The sequence below is a fragment of the Lissotriton vulgaris genome, chromosome 10 (genome assembly GCF_964263255.1).
Source record: "Lissotriton vulgaris chromosome 10, aLisVul1.2, whole genome shotgun sequence".
NCBI classification, from domain to species: domain Eukaryota; kingdom Metazoa; phylum Chordata; class Amphibia; order Caudata; family Salamandridae; genus Lissotriton; species Lissotriton vulgaris.
In genome coordinates, this window is record NC_141698.1 from 605,334,310 (window position 1) to 605,355,636 (window position 21,327).

A 21,327-nucleotide genomic window follows, 5' to 3' on the forward strand; every position below is an offset into this window, starting at 1 on the left:
TCTGTTTGTTACAAGAGGGAGTTCCAAAGAAAATTCCAAGGAAAATCAATGAACCCATATATAAAAACTCCAATCACTAAGTAGATTAGGGTGATATTGCCCCCCCCCCCCTTAGTAAGCCTCACTGCCTATCATCCTCATCATCAAACAACTTTATTTTGGTTTAGAGAACCTAAAAATACACAATAACAAACGTCTCGATAGTAAATAAAATATATGTTGTAGAAAATACACAATTCATTACAAGACAAAATCCTCAAAATAAACCTACAAATACGTTCACTGTGCCATCCATGAAGTCTAGCAATACACACTAGTTCGGGGATACTCAAGCACTATCGGTTGTAGGTAAGCTTAAAGTGTACATTGGAGCACCAGGAGCTTGCCCAACAGCGCGAGACGCCATCGGGCGGTGCCGTGAGGGGAACGGCTTGTTACACGGAGGCAAGCTGACGGAGGCGGACCGGCAGAACAGCTTACCGGACCACATCCCCAGCAGCCTCTGGGGCAGCGCGCCCGTGACGCGCCAGGAGCGCCAGGAGGCCCTTGAAAAAGGCTGACCCCCGCGAAGCTCAGGGGGAACACCAGGAGCTTGCACAACAGCGCAAGACACCATCGGGCGGTGCCGTGAGGGGAACGGCTTGTTACACGGGGGCAAGCTGACGGAGGCAGACCGGCAGAACAGCTTACCGGACCACACTCCCCAGCAGCCTCTGGGGCAGCGCGCCCGTGACGCGCCAGGAGACGCTTGAAAAAGGCTGACCCCCGCGAAGCTCAGGGGGAACAGCAGGAGCTTGCACAACAGCGCGAGACGCCATCGGGCGGTGCCGTGAGGGGAACGGCTTGTTACACGGAGGCAAGCTGACGGAGGCGGACCGGCAGAACAGCTTACCGGACCACACTCCCCAGCAGCCTCTGGGGCAGCGCGCCCGTGACGCGCCAGGAGTGCCAGGAGGCGCTTGAAAAAGGCTGACCCCCACCACCCCCCCGCGAAGCTCAGGGGGAACACCAGGAGCTTGCACAACAGCCCGAGACGCCATCGGGCGGTGCCGTGAGGGGAACGGCTTGTTACACGGAGGCAAGCTGATGGAGGCGGACCGGCAGAACAGCTTACCGGACCACACTCCCCAGCAGCCTCTGGGGCAGCGCGCCCGTGACGCGCCAGGAGCGCCAGGAGGCGCTTGAAAAAGGCTGACACCCCACTCGCCACGCGAGTCGCGCGTGGGAGCGACCGGGAGAAGCCCGGGACAAGGGCGGGGCCGTCTGTGGCCGTCAGAGGCAGGAAGAGGCTGGGCCGGGCCATCTCCCTTGGCACAACACGACAAATGGGTAAGCGAAAATTCTTGGGTCCTGAGGGACAGGGGGCTAAAGACGCTAAAGTTCCTCGTAAGGCGGATACTATAATCTCTTACCTTACATCGGCAGTAGGAGCCATTAATCAAAAAATCGCAAATGCTGAGAAAGAACTGGAATTGGGTGAAACTTCTAACTCCACCGACACTGAACCTTCTCAACATCCCACAGTGGTGGTACCACCGGCTGAGGAGTTGCCAGCCAACAACCCTGATATAATAAACTTATTAGAGCAACATACTGAGAATGGGGAGTTTGGTCGGACAATGTCTCCTAATAGTCCCAGAAAGAAAGTTAAGAAAAATGGAAAGAAAGGTGTCCCAATCTCCAATCACCAGGACCTTGTTAAAGATATTTGTTTAATAATGGGGGACAAATTGGAAGACATGGTTACTGCTCGCCTCGAGCCAATATTGGAAGAAACTGGCAAAGATATTGTGGACTGCCTGAATAGTTTTCTGGCTGGATTGTTAAAGAGGTGCGAGAGAATCGACACATTTATAAATGACTTTCGGGCTAAAGAGCAGTTGTCAAATGATATTACGAAGTCTAAGTCTAATGTTACCCACACTGTGGAGTTAATGGAATGCACTACAGTTAAAACTATTCCATCCAATGTACAATCTCAACATATAGGGGACCCACCAACTCATTCGCCAACCGCACCTAGTGTGCCCAGTTGTGGTGCTACCACTCAGTCCACCACACATGGAAACACTCTGATAGGTCATAATAGCTCACCCAACCACAGTCTAACTAGTACTGCTAGACTGCATTTACCTCCCCAAGCAGCTCCGTATGTAGCAGTGATATGCGGAGTTCCATCTTTGCCCCATAATGAGAGAGAGTCTACTAGAGATCTCTTAGATAAATCTAAAGGATGGTACAAGCAATATTCGAGTGGTGAATTAGACATTACCCCCTATATCATTATGGCCAGAAGGGTGGGGTGGGTTGGACATGGAAATAAGAATATTATGGGAGATTGTATAGTTGTTAACTTCTCAGATAAAGGAGTGGCTGATAAATTATTCTGGGATGGATCACCCACAATTAACAATGAAATTAGACCACTACCTTTGGGCTACTTTTATCCACCTAGGCGGGCCCAAAAAGCTAATTTACCCATACAAAAGCTAGTAGAGGAAAAACATAGCCCAACCTTAGGTCCATGTGATTTTGTAATGCAACCCAAGGCTAGGCCCTCAGCACCCATTAATCAGCATGTCTCACGACCCACGACAATGCCATCGCAACTGAATAATAAACATATAGAAGGTGCCCCTTTGTCTAACCGCTATTCCCCACTTTTGCCAATGGAGAATCTGGTTTGACTAGAGAAGATAAATGTCACTAATCAGACCCCTCACGTGCTAAATGGGAAGACCTGTAGGATCCTTAGTTGGAACATTGCAGGACTAAGATCCAAGGCTAAGGATGAAAATTGGTTGAGTTTTATCTCATCTTTTGATATCATTACACTACAGGAAACATGGGACACTGATAATAAATTTGAATTAGATGGATTCATGCATTTTAATATTTTGGCTACGCCAAGTGTATCGGGCAGGGCAAAAGGTGGCCTATCCACTCTTATTTCACTTAACTTGAAAGGGAAAGCCAAACAGTTACAGACTTGCTCCCCACACTTTTTGGTTGTAGAATTATCGATGTCAAATTTGCTTACTATTCTGTTGATCAACTTTTATAACTCTCCTGAATTTGTTAGTAATAACCAAGTTCTCATGTTACTTGATGAATTTTTGGAAAATTACAAACTAAGTAAATGTGGATATGAGATTATCTTGTTGGGAGATTTTAATATTCACCCTTGTAGTATGAATTGAATGGTCAATGATAAGGATGGCCCACCCCACGCACTCCCAACGCATTTTGAACACACAAAAGGAGGGGAGGGTTTGGAGAATTTTTTGGCCTCCCATAACTTATATGAATCTAGCTGTTGCCCCCTAGGACCAAGACCATCAACATACAAAGGGAAAGACACAGGTTCAATCATAGATTTTATTTTCATTTTGTCCTTTATTTTGACCTTTATCTTAAGCTATAGAGTTGTGGACTCTATTTTTAGCGACCACAAACCTGTGATACTAGAGGTTTCACAAGATGGATTGATCAATTTTAAAGACTCTAAAGAATCAGGTGTACAACAGTGATAAATTTAACATCTAAAGATAAGGGGAGAAGGTTAAAATGGTCTAATGTAACACCAATTAGCTTCTTACAAGAAGTTCTAAAAAAAGTAGAAAAGGAAGTTGGTATTTGCCTAGACCCCCTTTCGGCCAATACTACCATTGTACAGGCCTTCTACAGACTATGCCAACAAGTCAATAATGATTTAACCCTGAAAACAAAAAGGGGGGGACAGAATGTTAGACGATGGTTTGACTCTAACTGTTCAAGGGCTCATTCTGCCCTGTTAAATGTACTAAAAGAGTCACCAAGAAATAAACCCGCTATAACACAACTAAGGAAGGAGTACAAACAGGCCATTTGTAAAAGGAAGAAGGATATCAAGGAACAGGCATGGCTGGACCTTCAATCACCAGAGGTCCTTCAGGACAGCTCCAAATTCTGGGAAGTCATTAATCATTCATACTTCTCGGGAGCAGATAGTCACTCAGTAGAGTGTGTCATACCCGATGACCTGTGGTTATCCCACTTTGGTAACATCTATAGACATACCCTAACTAACCAAACACAGGATAAGTCGGCTCACCCTAATGCTGATCTAATTGAGGTCTTTCGACCAGACGAAATTGAAGATGCAATAAATGAGACATCCAAAAACAAGGCCCCGGGACCTGATGGGGTCCCGGCTGATCTGTACAAAGTAGCACCTAAATTTTGGGCAAAGATCCTGACAAACGTGTTTAACGCCGCTAGAACAGGTACGATCCCACAATCTTGGGCTACATCTATCATCGTACCCACTTTTAAAAAAGGCCTAAAGAGTGACCCTGCCTGCTACAGACCGATCTCCCTAATTGACTCTGCTGTTAAAATCTTGGGCAGAGTCATTTTGGGGAGATTAACATCTTGGCTGGAGGGCAGGGGAATTCTATCTAATGCCCAATACGGTTTCAGGGCCAAAAGAAGTACATTGGATCAGTGCCTCAACTTATACTTGATAATTAGTAAATACACTGTAGTTAAAAAAGGGGCCTTATATATGGCATTCATGGATCTCTCCTCAGCCTTTGACCTGGTTAACAGGTCAAGGCTGTGGGGGGTCCTTTTGGACATAGGTATTGAAAAATCATTAGTAGCCTCTTTGGCTGATTTGCATCAGGATTTGGAGGCTTCGGTTAGAGTTACTAGGGATGGCAGATGCACCAAACCTTTCAGATCCGAGAGAGGAGTGAGGCAAGGATGTATCCTTGCCCCTCTCCTCTTTACACTGTACATAAATACACTTGAGCCGGTGCTTTCCGCCCTGGGGGCCGACGTTCCGCGTGCAGGAGAGACTAATATCCCGGTCCTCCTGTACGCGAACGATGCGGTCCTCTTGGCGAGAACAGGTGTTGCCCTTAACAAATTATTGGCCTCCTTTGGGGATTTCATGACCTCTCTAGATTTAAAAATAAATACGCAAAAATCTCACGTCATGATCATGGGACTCAATGGTAAAAGGAGGAAACCCATAACCCTGGTTTGCACGGGAAAGGAGGTACAGAGGGTTCCTTCTTTCACCTATTTGGGTGTCCTATTTGATGAAAAAGGCACTTGGGGTGTTCAGCATAAGGCCAAATCAAACGCAGTGAGTAAATCGGCAGGTGCCATTTTGAACTTTGCAAGGAAATTGGGGTCAAGACCGACGAACGCGATCCTCAAAGTATATAATGCTAAGAGTATTGCGATCGCCACCTACGGGGCTTCAATCTGGGGATACACAAGTCCTGTCCTTATTCAAAGGGCAGAGAACAGGTTTTTAAGATCATTACTTACTGTTCCCCAGTCTACCCCCACTTTTACTATTCACTCAGAATTGGGGGTTGGGTATGTCTCAGATGTCATAAAATCTGCCCTTGTCATTTCCTGGTTAAAAACCTGGCTAAACGAAGAGATTTCTTTAAATCACAAAATTTTGGAAGATTGTCTAAGTATGGATGGAGTACTTAAGATCCCATGGATGAAATATGTGAAAAATATGCTAGCTCAGGTGGGGCGTATCTACCTTTTTAATTCCCCCGAGAGTATACGGAAGGAGGATGTTAAAACAATTAAGGAATCACTGATAAACCTTTTTATAACCGAGCGAGAGGAAATTGAACTAAAGAAAATGACAGTGAGAAGGAACTTTACACTTAAAACTGTCCCAGGTCCAGAACCTTACCTGGTATTTGTAAATAATCCATTCCACCGCTTTCTTTTAATTAGATTTCGTTTGAATTTGATACATTTTTTATTGGGCACATATTACAGGTGGGATACTCCTGATAATAACAAACCTTGTGATTGTGACAACTTTTCATCCCAGGACACTTTACATTTTATTATGTTCTGTGATCACCATGACAAAATCAGAAGAAAATATCTTGTTCCCATCCTTAGAGAGGCTCGCTTCTTACAAGTTAGGCCCGCACTCTTATTCCTGCAACTTTTGCACAATGCACATGTCACTTTTCACGTTGCTAACTTTTTAGTAGCAGGAGTACGCATTAATAAGAAGCGTAGCAAAGGTAATAATGGACTAATTATAAATAGGCTGTTCGGAATTCGGTTAAAACCGATTGTGCACGATAATACCCTACCGGTGGCAAATCAGCTGACCTGGTTTAAACCGAGTGTCACTGATTTTTCACATTTATTGCACAGCGTGACCACTTGAGGGCGCCAAAGCAGTACAAACAGAACTGTAAACCGTCACTCCCACCCTCTCGCTGCACCTCCCATCTGCTCCAAAATCTTCAGAGCGTCTCGTACAGCACCATCTTAGCTGGCTGCAATGGCGAATGCTGAGATGAGGTAAGGGTTGGATTGGGATCATAGATAGAGCCGGGGACTTCAGAAAAAGTTGCCCGATTCACAGATCGTGCCTTTATGGATCGCTGTTTTTTTTACCGGATTGATCAGCGTTAAAATGCCTTGACTAACATGAAACTGTGTCCTAAACCTGGCTATATGTTTTGTGTAGTTTTATATAGTGTGATCTCAACTCACAGGCACTAGAGTGATATACATGTGTGCCGAATATATACAAGACAACGTTTCATTTTATTGTAGGCCTTTGAAGATTATGCGAGTTGCCCAGAATCACAGGCTGCTGAGCAGGCGCTGGGATTCTGTCACTTCACAGCAAGGCCCCAGTAAAGGCACACTCCCTCCACCAAAGCCTAAGACACTGGGGCCGACGTGATAATACCTGGCCCCCAGCGAGGCTCTGTATACTTTTTCCTCCCCCACCCACTATGGCCTGAATGCGGCAGCCTGACGGGGAGGGGTGGTTTGTAAAACGCTGCTGCTGGGCGGGTCCGACACATGGGGGTCGAGGTGTGAATGGCTCGATAGCCGAGCAACACCTGGCACCCAGCCTGGCTCAGGTGGAGGGGAGGGGGGTCACTGAGGTTACGATGGCCCAACGGACAACGCTGCTGTACTCCTCCCTCCTCACTGTCTCGCTTCAGTTTGTCAGTACGGCAGGGGAGTGGGACAGCAGGGAGAGTACAGCAGCGTCAAAGTACATTTTTGGCCCGTATTCCCAGACCGTGCCTTTATGGATCACTGACAAAATTGCACCAAAAAAAGCATATTTTTTTTTAACCGAAAATAGCAAGGAAATAAAACCTGGAGAGCATTCTCAAATGTCAAAGTAGCATATCTAACTAGATATTTTGTGTAGTTTTATATAGTGTGCTTTTTATAAAACCTTTGTTGGGATAAAAGTGGTGTTTTCTTACCGGATTGATCAGCGTTAGAATGCCTTGACTAACATGCAAACTGTTACCGTGCTGTGTGCCGATTACATACAAGAGAAAGTTTTGTTTTATTGTACGCCTTTAAATATTAGGACGAGTAACCCAGAATCACAGGATGCTGAGCAGGTGCGGGGAATCTGTTGTGTCAAAGGGAGGCCCAAGCAAAAGCACACTCCCTCCACCGAACCCTAAGACACTGGGGCCGAGGTGACACCACCTGGCCCCCAGCGAGGCTCTGCATACATCTTCATCCCCCACCCACTATGGCCTGCATGCAGCAGCCTGAGGGGGTTTGGAAAAAACTGCTGCTGGGGTGGTCCGACACAAGGGGGCTGAGGTGTGAATGGCTCGAGAGCCGGAGCAACGCCTGGCACCCAGCAGCATGTGATCATTATCAGCTTGTGGGCATGAGATACAAGGGCTTTGTATTATAGAATTTTTTCATTTTACGAAGTGATATAATGAATTGGGGATCATAACATTTCGTAATGCACAGTATTGTCACATAAACATTCTGCCTAACAGCCCTGATGACTAGCAGGAGAATAGGAAAATTGCTTGCTTTTTTAACAAACATTGGAATCCCTGTAATCTCAGGTGTGCTGCCTGCCAGAAAATATATTAACAACTTTTGTTTACTAAGTAAGCAAAGGGCAGAGTTTTAGGAAACATATATGTTTATGAAACATGGAGAGAAAAGGAAGCACCTTAAAACAATTATTGTAGGAGAACAGTAACAGGCTCCATGGGGGTGGGAGGGCAGCCATGTGGTGGGATTAACGGCTCGTTAATCCTGTGAACTAAATTGTGCACAGAAAAACATTCCAGTAAAATTGTTTTTGTAATAGACTTTTTGAGATAAAACTTTAAACAAAATGTGCCTCCCTTGATGCCTCCTGAATAGCAGGTTCTCGCTGCGGTTTCCTACCATAAACACGTACATTTATAGTGTTTCTCAATCACAGATCTGTGTTTTAGAAAAGTACCATAGGATCGCACATCTGAGAGCATAAAAATGTGTGTCAATGAATGTGTTTCTTTTAAGTGTAGAAGACATGTTATGCTCCAGGAGCGGCATCTAACTTTTATTTCTGAAACACATGTGCCTTGTCCTTCCTCTGGTCCCATCACACCTTTGATTAAAAGGAGGTAATAACTCATACCCCATTCCTCCAGCACCCTCTGCTTTGGGGCTCATAACACCGCTTCCCGGGCCAGCCATGTCTTGCTCCCACGCTGGCCAGTAACCTCACATTTGGAGTAAGCACAGATTTTAGAAATCATTTCTTGTAAGTTGGTAAGATGCGACTTTGCAAAAAAGGTTTTGTGAAGGGCCTAGTCTTAATGTTACTACTTGTTCTTATATGGGGATGACAAGGCACGTCTTTATTACTGTATATCGAAACCACATGTTCCTGTTCATGGCACTGGCACACATATACTGATTATTAGAGCATAAACCAGAGAGGTACACTGTCTACCATGCATCAGTGAAGGAAGCGAGCAATAATAAAAGCGAAACATTTCATAAACACCGGTAAAACACTGTTTCTTCTGTTTTTTATGGCGCGAAAATGAGTAACCACTGAAAAGCACTGTTTTTTAAAGATATTGAAATCACTGGAAAACACTGAAAAAAAAACCACCAGAATTTACAAAAATAGAAACTGAAAACAGGAAAGCCTAATTATAAACAAAATTTTCTAAGCGTAACCTCATAGACAATAGATATATTGATGTTTTAAAATGTTTTAACTGTCTCTTTTTAACCTTTTTGACTGTATACATTGATTGCTTATGCACATGTCACTTTACAAACCATCGTTTTGATATGATTTATGACTTATTATGTAAATATTTTTTGTGATTGTTGTTTTTCTTTTTGTGTGTAATCATTGAAATGTATCCTGTGTCTTTTTATGATTTTTTAAAAATCGAATAAAAGTGATTGATTGACTGACTGACTGTGTACATTGCATACATTGTACATTGCATACAATAGAGAAATTGTGAAATCATTAAAACATTAAAAGTCACCCTTAAAATAAGATATTTGTCCCAGTAGCCTTACTGCCCATTAAGACAGGTTATTTAAAAGTAGAAAGTGTACATTTTAATGTTAAATATGTTGTTACAGTAAAAAACACTGTTAAACCTTTTTCACCATAACCGGGTTAGCTGTTTCGTAGGAAAGCATTGAGGCACAATATTACATTTAATATTGCTATCTCCCACAAGGAAACAACTACAGAGTTCCTTCTTGGTTTTTTAAATATCTATTACAAGCCCAATTCATTGGTAAAATCAGATGTGTAATAAATAATTTAGAACAGATACCTTTAAATATACCTGCCTAAAGCCTCTCGAAGTCTACTTACATGAGCTTCCAACTGTCACCCACAAGCTGAATAGCCCCTTTGATGATGAGATAACGTGTCCCAAGAGCTGAGACAAACAAAGGCTTTGGGTGTGGGAAGGTTTTATGTTTCTCTGGCAGGCTGACATCTCGGCTGTGCTCAGGAACTTAATTAACTTAAAAAGGTCCTAGTTAACAACCTGGCAATGCCCCCTTATTTTTGTCTGCCCAGCGAGTCTGGTACCAAGCCCAGTTGAAGAGGAGCTGCCCCCAGAACTGGTTTTGAGTGACCACTGCGGAGATGTTGCCAATTTCCCTGGCCGCACCTCAAGGTTGGGAACAGGAGCTCTGCTGTATTCGTTTTGGGCATCGAGGCACACTGTAGGATTGTTTGCAATCTTGTACACTCGAAGTGCTCAAAAATGGGTAGGATCAAACCTGGGAACTTTAATTCCATTGGTTAGGGCACAGCAATGTATTTCCCTCACCCAAAGGCTGCTGCCAAGCATAAATGTTGCACGCACCGCTCCCTCCAATGATCACTTCTGGACCTGTGGAAGAGAGAAGAGAGCTCAATTCCTGCCTATGACCTGAGAAGAGCCCTGAAGACTGGAGCAGCTCTCCCCTTCTTGTACCCAGAAAAAAGAAGAGGACTCTATGGGTCATAAGGCTGCCGTTTTGAAATAATTTCATTGATTAAATGTACCCTTTTTTATAAATTGGTTTGAGATTTTTCTTGTGTTTCAACGTATTGTTTAAATAAGGCATCCTTACTTTAAACATTGCCTCTAAAGTTAAGCATATCTGCTCTGTCCCATAACTTCCAGCGGGTTGTGCTCAGGTTAACTTGGTGACTTCAAGGGGTTCTCCCTGACGAGGATTGTGGTTATTATTTGAAGTGGGTACTCACCCGCCTCAACTATTACGCCAATTTCTTACAACTCCTGACCTGCACCCACTAGTGCACACTCACTCTTGTGCATACACACCACTTTGTCTCTCACTTACATATATCGCCACTGGGACGATGCATGAACAAAGGTTTTCTTCATGTGGAGGTGTCTCATTGAAGCTTTCTGTTATAATCTTTGATAGGATGTGGCCCTACTGGACAGGTTGATAAAAGATGACACAGAATCTGGAAAGGTGCCCTTGTTGCTGGTGGCAAATGCCGGTGAGTGTTCCTGTTATGTAGAACAAATTATGTGACTATCATTTGGCGTGTTAATTGGTATGTATATTGTCTTCCTTACTCCGCATCAAATAACATTTTTGTTTTTTTAAGCTATGAACTGAAAAATGTGCAGCTCCTTCAAAAACGCTCCTAACTCCCCACCGCTGGAATTGAGATGGGCACAGGAGCCTGGGGACATTTAAACACAGATGCATTGCACTTAGTCCAATGGCACATGCATCTAGAATATTTAAATAATTGGTTTAATGTAGTGTTTGGCATGGTCACATTGTAAAACTACTCTTTCACTAAACTGTGTCCTGTCTCATTACACTTCTATTATTGTTCTTGGAACGAATCTATTTGTAAAAAGCTACAACGGTAGTGCTCTTCACAATACTTGCTCTTTAACTTAGGCACACCTGGAGCCGGACACACAGATAAACTCACACGCTTAAAAGAGCTTTGCGACCAGTACAACATGTGGCTACATGTGGAAGGGTAAGCCGATTTCATCTTTCTATGAATGGTTTTTATGGCTCTTTTCATAGCTGTAGGGTTAATACTAAGTGGAGTCGTAACATAGCCCATACCTAGCATGTTTTCAAAAAATGTATTAAATTCTTGTCGAAAATGTTCGGGAGTCCTATGGGGTGGTGTCGTCTTATGCTCGCAGCTGAGGTGTGGCATCCAGCCTTGCATGTTCATCTGCCAATGATATAATGTGTAACCCTGCATTCCATTTTTTGAATTGTTCTGTTTTCTGAACAATCATTGGCTACATTTGTGCAGATTATCTCAAACGTGTTTTTGTGTGATGGGAAAAGTCATAAATGGAAATTGGAAGTTTCTAGTTCTTATCAGCCTTCTTTCATCACGCGACTGTCCGAATACCACAGTTTTGTGATGTGCCAATTGTCCTCAGGATTGGAATACCCCAGCAAAATCTCCAACATCCACCAGGTCTCAGAACCTATAAGTGCATGGAAAAACGAATACTCATAATTTACTAACGGTAGAAGCCACACTGAGCGATAACATATATCAAATGTAGATAACTGAGATGGTTGAAACTTTCTACTCAGAAGAGGTAACCACAAATGTCTTTTTCTTTGTTGTGGATGTAGCATAGTTTTTCACTGCTAATTTGGTTTCTGCTGGTGAGAATTTGGAAGGTGTAAATGGGGATTTGTTTCCTTAGTGTGATCATTCTCTGGCAAATGCTTGAATCTGATGAGAAGCTATGCTATTGTGAGAAGGTCAAAGTGGTTTGAATCATATTATGCATCTCGTGGTTCTGGGAGTGTTCTTTGAAAATGTCTCTGAAGGAGATCCATATTTTACATGCACTTCTCACTAGTTATCCTGCAACGCAGAGTGCTGACAGTGTCTGCTGCAGCAGCAACCTTGTTATGTACACTGATTCAAGCAGCTCAAGTTGTCAAAACTCATTGTCCAATGTTGGAGCAAATGATCGGTCCATTCTGTCAGGTAGCTTCATGTCTTGGGAAGTTATTTTAAACCTGCTGAATTTTTTACTGCGGGTCAACAGTCCGATTAGGAACTGTTGAAATAAGTACCATGAAGCCTTGTTCTCCGGAAACCCCACCATTGAGGTCATCAGCATTATCCCTACTGAAGGTATTATAAGTGATTAGAGGCCGTAAATGTAAGATTTGTTTGAGGCAGTTGAGGTATGTCATTTTGTTATCGATGCAGGAGAAATGTGTTTTACTTACGCTTTTGTTTTTAATAATGGAGCCTTTTCCACAAAGGAGAGCAAGTTGAGAACAGGCATAAGTCTACTGTTACGTTGTCAATGGCTGCAGGATTTGCAAGGATGGTTCCCTGACTGTCCCATGTGCTACATATTAGCGCACCTTTCTTTTTCCAATTGTTTTCTCCATTAGTAGAAATTGTTGTTTCTTTGCTCAATTGACACATTTGCCTCATGTCCTTGCTTTTCTGCCATTATTTCCTGCTAAATAATTTAAAAAAAATAATGATTTAGGTGAAAGAAGGTTACATGAAATATTTAAGATGGAGATTAGGTCTCTGTCAAACACAAGCTATAAGTAATGTTTCTTTTCTCTTCTCTCCAGAGTTAATTTGGCAACCTTGGCATTGGGTTATGTCTCTTCCCCCGTGCTGGTATGTGTGTTTTTGAAGAAATTGTTATGATTATTTTTTATTCTAACAGCTATAATTCTTTACACCAATAGTAATGAGAGAAATATAGTTAGATATGTTTTATGGAAATTATTCCCAAATGTAAAGCATTGCTTGAAATAATTATAAGATAACATAAGTAAAATGCAGTTTTATGACTATTTAAATGCCGGTTTTAGTTGTACAAGCAAAGTTACGGTCTCATTCTGCTAAAAAAAAGTTCTGCCTTATTTTTGTCTGTTTACTGGGTGAAAGGAGCTAGATTCGGTTGCTGGCTACTCAGCTCTCTTCTGGTTAAATGAAGCGAACGGTGTCCCTTTGTATACATGTAACGGGCTGAGCACCAAGCTGGAATTCTCTTTTGCAACATTTATACGTAACCAATGGGCTTGAATAGGGCAAATGAATTTTGTGGAAGGGGTTCCGAATTAGTGTGGTCATTAGGATGCCAACAGAAAGCAGTTTCAACAGTGATTGTGGACAGGTGGCCTTTTAGTTATGAAAGTAAGGATGCAGCTTCCCATCTGGCCAGCTGCGTCCCTCCTCATAAGTCTACCAATAAGATCTTTCATTTCCTCACTAAAGAATGTACACCCTAACACAGTCTGCTGTTCTTGGGAAAGCCTGAACAGAGCGAGTTGGCTAACCAGGAGTTACTACCTTTTGCTCCCTATATATTCTGACTCCAAATATTTACAAAATGTATACTGAATCTATGACGACGTGGAACCACCTACATAGGAGACAGGGCCTCCACATCTGATAGAGGTGTCTAGCCGCAGATTCCTTACCTACTTTAAATTTTCCCCAAGTGTCAGACTGGATCTGGAAATTGTTTGTGAGCAGTACCCCTGTGCGCCGGTAGGTGGCATAGTTCTGCTCTGTGTGGCGTCGTCTGAGTTGTCTGCGCCGAAAGTAACATGTGAGGCGCCAATATAGGCACGACCCGTTCCTTTCTTTTTGCAGCAGTCAGCCTAGATCCGGAGAGAGCTACCAACAGTCTTTTTTATGACTGTCGTTTTTTGACTTTTTTTGTGAAAGCTTTTTGAGACTTGTCTACTGGAGTGGCAGGGATGTCCACAAGGAAGGCTAGATTCAAACCCTGTGGCGCCTATCACCGATAAAAGTTGGTGATGGACCGGCACCTAGTCTGTCTCTGGTGTCTTGAGTGGGACTACGACATCTAGACCTATGTTGATAGTTATGCCGTGCACCCCAAGGCTCTGTGAGCCAGATAAAATTGCATTTCTTAACCGGGCCTAAAACCTCTAAGTACTACTACAGCTAGGTACTTGGGCCTTTCCATGACCCCTCGCCAACCTCCGTCCTCCTTTAATGGCCACACAACGGGCTTTTAGCTGCGTCTCTACCCTCCAGCATCTACTGCTTGCAATCTTTCCAATCCTAGCGTGGCCGAGGATACTGTACCCACAGACTCCGTGGGTCAGGCAGCCAGATGTCGGGACAGTCCACCACGCCCCCCCCCCCCCCCCCACCAGCAACCGAACCCTCCAGACCTCTTTAGTTTGCCCTCTGACCATCATGGGCACCCAGTGGGAGGCAGGATACCCCAGCACCTGAGGAGTTCGATAACATCAGACCGCTAGGTTGTCCGAATGGGCTACTCCCTCCTCTTTGTGCCTACCCCTCCACCCATGCCACACACTCTCAACAGACTGATTGAGGACCATCTTTCTCTAGTCTGCTAGGAAGTGGCGGCTCTCTTGGCCAAGGGATCCATAGGGAGGGTGCCAGCAGAAGAAGTATGTCATGGTTGTTATTCCCGCAACGTTCTGGTGCCTAAGAAGGACAAAGGCCTTCATCCTATCCTATATTTGTGCTCTCAATTTCTTCCTGAAAAAGAAGAAAATCAAAATGCTCATGCTCGCTCAAGTCCTGTCTGCCCTAGGCCTTGGAAGCTTGATGGTAGCGTTCGACTTGCAGGATGCATACTTCCCCATCCCACATGTTTATCTGCGGTTTACGGTAGATCACAAACACTTTCAGTTTACAGTACTCCCTTTTGGCGTTACCAGCGCCCCTCAAGTGTTTATGGAGGTGATGGCGGTGGTTGTAGTTCATTTGCGGAGATCAGTGGTGCCAGTGTTCCCTTATCTCGACAACTAGCTGTTGAAAGCTGGATCATCTCAAGCAGTCATCTCCCACCTCCAGACTACGATGAACCTCCTGCACTTGCTGAGGTTCACTATAAACGTGCTGAAGTCACACCTGACCCCTTCTCGGACACTCCCTTTCATCTGAGCTGGTTAGGACACAGTACAGTTTCAGGCTTATTCTCCAGAGCGGCGAGTCCAGGATATTTAGGCTATTATACTGATGTTTCAGCCTCTATCCTGGGTTTGGATGACACTGACTCTGATGGGCTTTGTGGTCTCCTGAATCCTCCTTGTGACACATGCCTGCTGGAATGTGCAGGCTCTGAAGTGGGACCTGATGTTCCAGTGGGCGCGGCATCAGGGGAACCTCTGAGATGGTCCAGATCTGAGGGCACTGCGAAAGATCTGCAGTGAGTGGCAAACTGTGACTGGGTCAGTGGCATAACCATCTCCCTTCCCCAATCAGATCGGACAAAGATGATAGATGTTCCACAAATTGACCCTGCACACCAAAATCAGTAAATCAACATAGTATTAATGCTCAGTATGCATATTGTCCACAAGAGAAAACGAATTCAAATATTCTCCCAAGAAAATCCAATGTCACGTTTCTTCGTTATTCTTTCTTTTTATTCAAAAGTTGGTAGATTAAAACAATAGCCAACGCGTTTCGTCCGAAAAACCGGACTTCTTCAGGGCTTTGAGTCAAATATATCTTGAGACACAGCTTCCAGTTGGTCTTGAGAATTGTATTTTCAGCAAAGGCTTTCAAGTATGAAGGAAACAAATTATATGCTCAAGATATGCCATCAGTCGGTTGTAATCTATCAGAAACGGAAAGATGAGGTAAAACCATAAGTCGGGTATCAGCGTCTCGTAAACATGCGGTCGTCTGGTCGTCCAGTATGTGACATACTGGACGACCAGACGACTGCGACAAACATGATGGGTGGGGTGGGGCTTGTGGACTCTGTGAAGAGGCCCTGCACCTCTGGAGATGGCTAGAACGTAAGGCATATTCCTGCTGGTTCAACTCCTGGCAGGCTCCCTGAACGCCAGGGCTGATGAACTCAGGAGAAGATGTCTAGCAGATCACAGATGACATCTCCATCCGGAGGGGATTCGAGGTCTATTTTAGAAGTGGCGAAAGCCTTAGTTAGATCTGTTTGCCACATCAGAAAACGGACAATGTAAGCAGTTTTCAGCATTGTAGTCACCAAGGCGGCCCTCGCTCGGAGACGCTTTTCATTCTGAATAGAGTTCAGGCCTCCTGTACACTTTTTTGCCGATAACACTCCTGCCCAGAGTTCTCAAGAAGATCAAGAACGACCAGGCCAAAGTCATCTTTGTGGCTGCAGACCGGACTCTGAGAATTTGGTATCCCGAGCTGTTGAGCATGTCGGTCGGTCCTCCAATTAGGCTGGCTCGTCAGAGGATCTTCGGTCGCAGCAGCAGGGAAGGGTTCGCCACCCAAACCTGACAACTGTCTGCCTTCATTTGTGAAGGTGAAGCGGCGACAGTTTACAGCTTTTGAGTTTTCGCCCAAAGTCTGTCATGTTATTTAGGCTGTTCGGCGTACCTCCACCAAGACAGTATAAGCAGCTTGTTGGAATACATTTGTGGGATGGAGTGCTGAGATAAACGTTGATCCCTTATCTGTTCCGCTTTACCAGATGTTTTTGTTTATCCTTACTGCGGTCCAGCAGGGTTCTGCATTGGGCACTTTAAAGAGTTATTTCTCTGCCACCTCCGCTTTTCTCCGGCTACCAGATCATCCACCTCTCTTCAAGTCCCCTATTGTAAATAGGTTCCTTAAAGGGCTGCAACACATGTTCCCCAACAGCTCCCTTTTGTTATACCTCAATGTGACCTTAATTTAGTTCTTACTTTCTTAATGTCCTTTCCTTTTGAGCCGCCTTATTCTTGCCCTCTTAGGCTCCTCACATCAAGATGTACTTTCTGGTGGCAATTACTTCTGCCCGGAGGGTCAGTGAGCTACAGGCTCGGTCTTTTCTGCCTCTTTACATCCCATTGTTACCCGACAAACTGGTCCTTCGGACTCTAGACTCCTTGTCGAAGGTAGTTACCAGTTCCACGTAGGCCAGTCCCTTACCTTGCGTACATTTTATGCTCTTCTTCATACCTCTAAGGAAGATGAGACTCCACCGGCTAGGCCCAAAAAAAGAGTTGTTGTCGTACCTTGACTGTACAAAACGGTTCCAGGTAGAGTATATCGAGGGGTATATTGGTGCCAAGAAAGTAGAGGGCATGCAGAAACTGACCATCTCCTGATGGATTGTGCTCTACATTAAAGTCTGCTACGCATTGGCCAAGAAGCTACCCCCAGAGGGCTTGTATTCTCATTCCAAATGAGCAAATGCTGTGAGCACTATATTAGCATGTGGAGTCTTGGACATCTGCCAGATAGCAACGTGGGCCTCTTTTCACATGTTCAGTAAGCAATACTGCCTAGACAGTCAGGTCCGCCGGGAATGGCATTTTGCCTGCAGGACAATATGGTGAAAGAATTGTTTCGCAGACCCTCCTCCGTGGAGGTATTGCTTGAGTAGGTATTCAGGAGTAGAAATCACATGCTCCAATGGGATGCTGAATCGGTTTGTAGTCACTCGGCAAAGGCGAGCCGCGGAGTGACTACATACAGAATCAGTATCCCATTGGAACAGCGTGATTTCTACTCGTGCTCCCGACTAGCGTCCACATATTGATTCAGTATCCCATTGGAGCAACGTGATTCCCACTCGTGCTCCCTACTCCAACCGGACAGTGGACTCTCACCCATACCACCCAAAGGGTAATTGCTACCACCCATATAACTGTCAGTTCTTTGTCCTGAAAAAGACACACCGTGACCTCACAATCATGCATCGTCTTGGGTCGAAACATCGACATGCCTCACAATCCATATACCTTGCTCTTCATTCCATGGCAAACTACAGAAATTAATATGAGGCCTATTGGGAGATTCATATGTCTAGGAACTGATGTGTATTGATGTCAACATTTTATATACTGTTTTGTAAAGCACTGTATATATTACCTTCACCTACAACACCTTGTCACCTTTAGATCACTTATTCACAATAAGTCACTCATCTTTTTATCAACGATGGTTATTGGGCTTGACAGCCTTTCAATTCTGTTAATTGTAAATGACCTATATATCATTCGGAAGCTTACAATATATCCATGTTGATTAACTTCGCATATGTGTATTTCCATTTCTTTCTGCATAATTAATGTTGTGATTGTAAAAGAAATTAATTTCACCCAACAGATCCATTTAATCGATTATAATCGTTTGACGCCCAGGTTGTGAGGGACACTGGGTTACCCTATTATATTTTATGCAACTTCTTTAGTTTGTGTATCTTTTAGCTCAATTAGCTTTGTCTGTCCTAAATGGCCATACAAATGCCAGAGCATATAAAAAAATGGAGACCCTGCACTTGTGTATTTGAGGACTTCATTTCAACATATAGTATGTCACAAACTATGTCAGGTCTTCTGAGTATGTGCAACTTGTGGGTAATTGGGCAATCCTTGTCACAAAAATTGCAGCTGTCTATGGTGTACTAGAAGGCATACACTGAGAAGCGGCATTGAAGCATCCAGGAGAAGTAGCTATCAAATTAAGGTTGTGATTGATACAATTCAAGATCTTGCACAGGGTCTATTTTGACAGGGCATGCCTACATAAAATCGGGAGGGCCGAATCACCAGAGTGTCTCCGCTGCAGGTCAGAGCATGGGACCTACATACACATGTTATGAGATTGCCACCATATAAAATCCTATTGGACCCAAAAAGAGAGGAATTAGGCAAGGTTGTAGAAACAAAGATACCCGTGGATGCCAAATACGTTCTGTTGGGTGTACCCTCTGAGGTAGACCTCCCCAGGTACAAAATTCTGCTATGTAATTTAGGGCTGATAGTCAAGAGAGACATTGCCCGAAACTGGGGTGCCCCAGCTCTCCCCACAGTGACAGAGTGGAAAAAGGGTATGGACCTATACATGGGTGCAGAGCGGGTGACATACAAAGCAAGAGGATGCCCGAAGAAGTTATCCAAGGTTTGGGGCTCCTGGTTGAGATACTATGGGCTGGACATAGAGTGTGAGAAAGATGAACCCCAATCAAGGCCGAGATTACAGAGAGAAATGTGAGATGAAATAGCCTCCCCACCTGCCCCATTATAAACTATAATATTGTACTTAACACCAGACAGGGCTCGGTGATTGCCACACCAGAAATTATCTTTATTTATACCTCTGCCGAATGATCGATTTTAAAGCTGTCCTGTTTTACGAGTCTCTTCGTCTTGTGCACAAAATATGTACCTATGCTGTGTTTTCTTTTCTTTCTGGAAATTTGTATCGATAAAATATTTTTAAAAAGAAAAAAATAATTGCCGCTGTCCCTGACTCTACGGAACCTAGATTTTAATGAAAGCTCATGAAATAACAGGGTTTTAATTGATATGTTTTATGGGATTAGTGGGGTGGAACATTCAAGAAATACTTTTGGAGCTTGATGAGGGGGTTGAACATGTATATCTGGTAGCAGAAGTATCACATACAAAAATGGATAGTCTTTGGAGTGTTATTATTTTTAGTAAAATTAATTAAACTTATTTTATTTAGTAAACATGCAGAGTAACTTTCAGAAGTCTGATGGCATCTAGTTACATTGGTAATTAGTCATAAATGTTAACCAGGTGTAGAGGCATGTGGGCAATCAGGATGACCATTTGACATATTTAAACTCCGATTATCCAAGTGCTCTGCCTGCTATCTGCTGATTTGCAAGCATTGTTTGGTATCTTACTGTTCATAGTCTCTTGTACAAGAGCAGGACCCCAAGATGTTCAAGATCTCTGTAGGTTTAAGGGTCCTGCCTCTCCAGATTAGGGGTAGCAAAGAAGCCACAATAACCTTGATGAAAGGATGACGGGGAGGTGTCAGTTGGCCTGCTTGGGCTGTGCTGAGGGCTAGCGGTTGTTGAGCAAAGCTGCAGTCTAGCCATGCAGGCTTCAAGGGCTGTCACGTGTACACTATAGTCAATGTCTTCTTAATAGCATGTGGTTGGGGACCACTTGCTCATAGATACAGCTTCAGATCATGTGGTATTGGGCTCACAGATGTGACGAGCCACTACACTAGCTACCACTCACATGGTAACAGAGGCTTTGTTTTCAGGTGACAAAGCAGCTCACAGCTGCAGTTGGCTACCTCACAATGTATCCCATCAAAATAACACACCAGCCTTGGGCTTACTGGGAGTATGGCTTACAACAGTAATGGGCCACCTTCCAAGGTGCTTCTTGCTGAGTCACACTTCAGTCTAATGGTGCAGAGGCCGTTAATCGAGACACGACCGGCGAGACACCCGAAGCTAACAAGCACAGGACTTCACTCGCATTAAGAAATCATTGAGGTCTCCATAACTCCCCCTTCCCTAGGTTCCACAAGGTTAATCCTGACTTTCTACTCCCCGTCTATATAATTGTCGTGTATCCTGATGCTTGTATGATGTATCGATCCCGCCTCCCCCCGTGAGGTGTGCCTTACCATTTTTATGCTCCTTAGCCTTGCTGTTTTCTTCTCTTTTTCACTCTTCCTTTCTCTCTCCTCTCTTCTTTTTCTTGGCTTTGTTGGTTTCTCTCGCTCTTTTTGATTTTTCATATCGTAAAATTAAACCTGACTACCCCTGTGTTTTTGGTTTGTACATGTGTTCGGACTGAGTCATAAAGCTGCCTGGCCTCCGGGATGTACGGCTGAATAGCGGTGTACTTTGTTTTGGTAAATAAAGGTTTTCCACAAAAAAAAAAAAAAAAAAGAAATCATTGAGGAGGAAATTTACTCCTACTACCTGGTATTCGCTATCCATGCGGACCTATTTATATCTAATTTTTAACCTTGACACGCATCGTATTAAATATCAGATCACCCATTGGCCGGTGCTCGAACACATGCTCAGAAAGTAACTATCTGATAGAGACATCTAGCCGCTTAGATTGCTTAACTTAGAATATCTCCCCAGGCGTCAGACTGGATCTGGACTAGATCGGTAAAATCTTTTTTTCCCCGCAATACCTATGCACGCCAGGAGGTGGCGTCGCCCGGCTCCATCCTGAAGTCGTCCACGGAAGTGTCGTCAATGGAGCCATATAAGCCACTCCCGGCGTACTGATGTCAGTTTT

At 44.0% G+C, this 21,327-nt stretch overlaps 1 protein-coding gene across 1 annotated transcript in view; it reads left to right on the plus strand.

The window, feature by feature from the left end:
- Window positions 1–21,327, plus strand: part of PDXDC1 (pyridoxal dependent decarboxylase domain containing 1) — a 435,979-nt gene that overhangs the window by 193,256 nt on the left and 221,396 nt on the right. Inside the window, exons 8-10 of the mRNA XM_086941443.1 lie at window positions 10,744–10,822; window positions 11,239–11,323; window positions 12,925–12,973. Of these exons, the coding sequence (XP_086797569.1) occupies window positions 10,744–10,822; window positions 11,239–11,323; window positions 12,925–12,973 (213 nt within the window). The remainder of the gene's footprint in view (window positions 1–10,743; window positions 10,823–11,238; window positions 11,324–12,924; window positions 12,974–21,327) is intronic.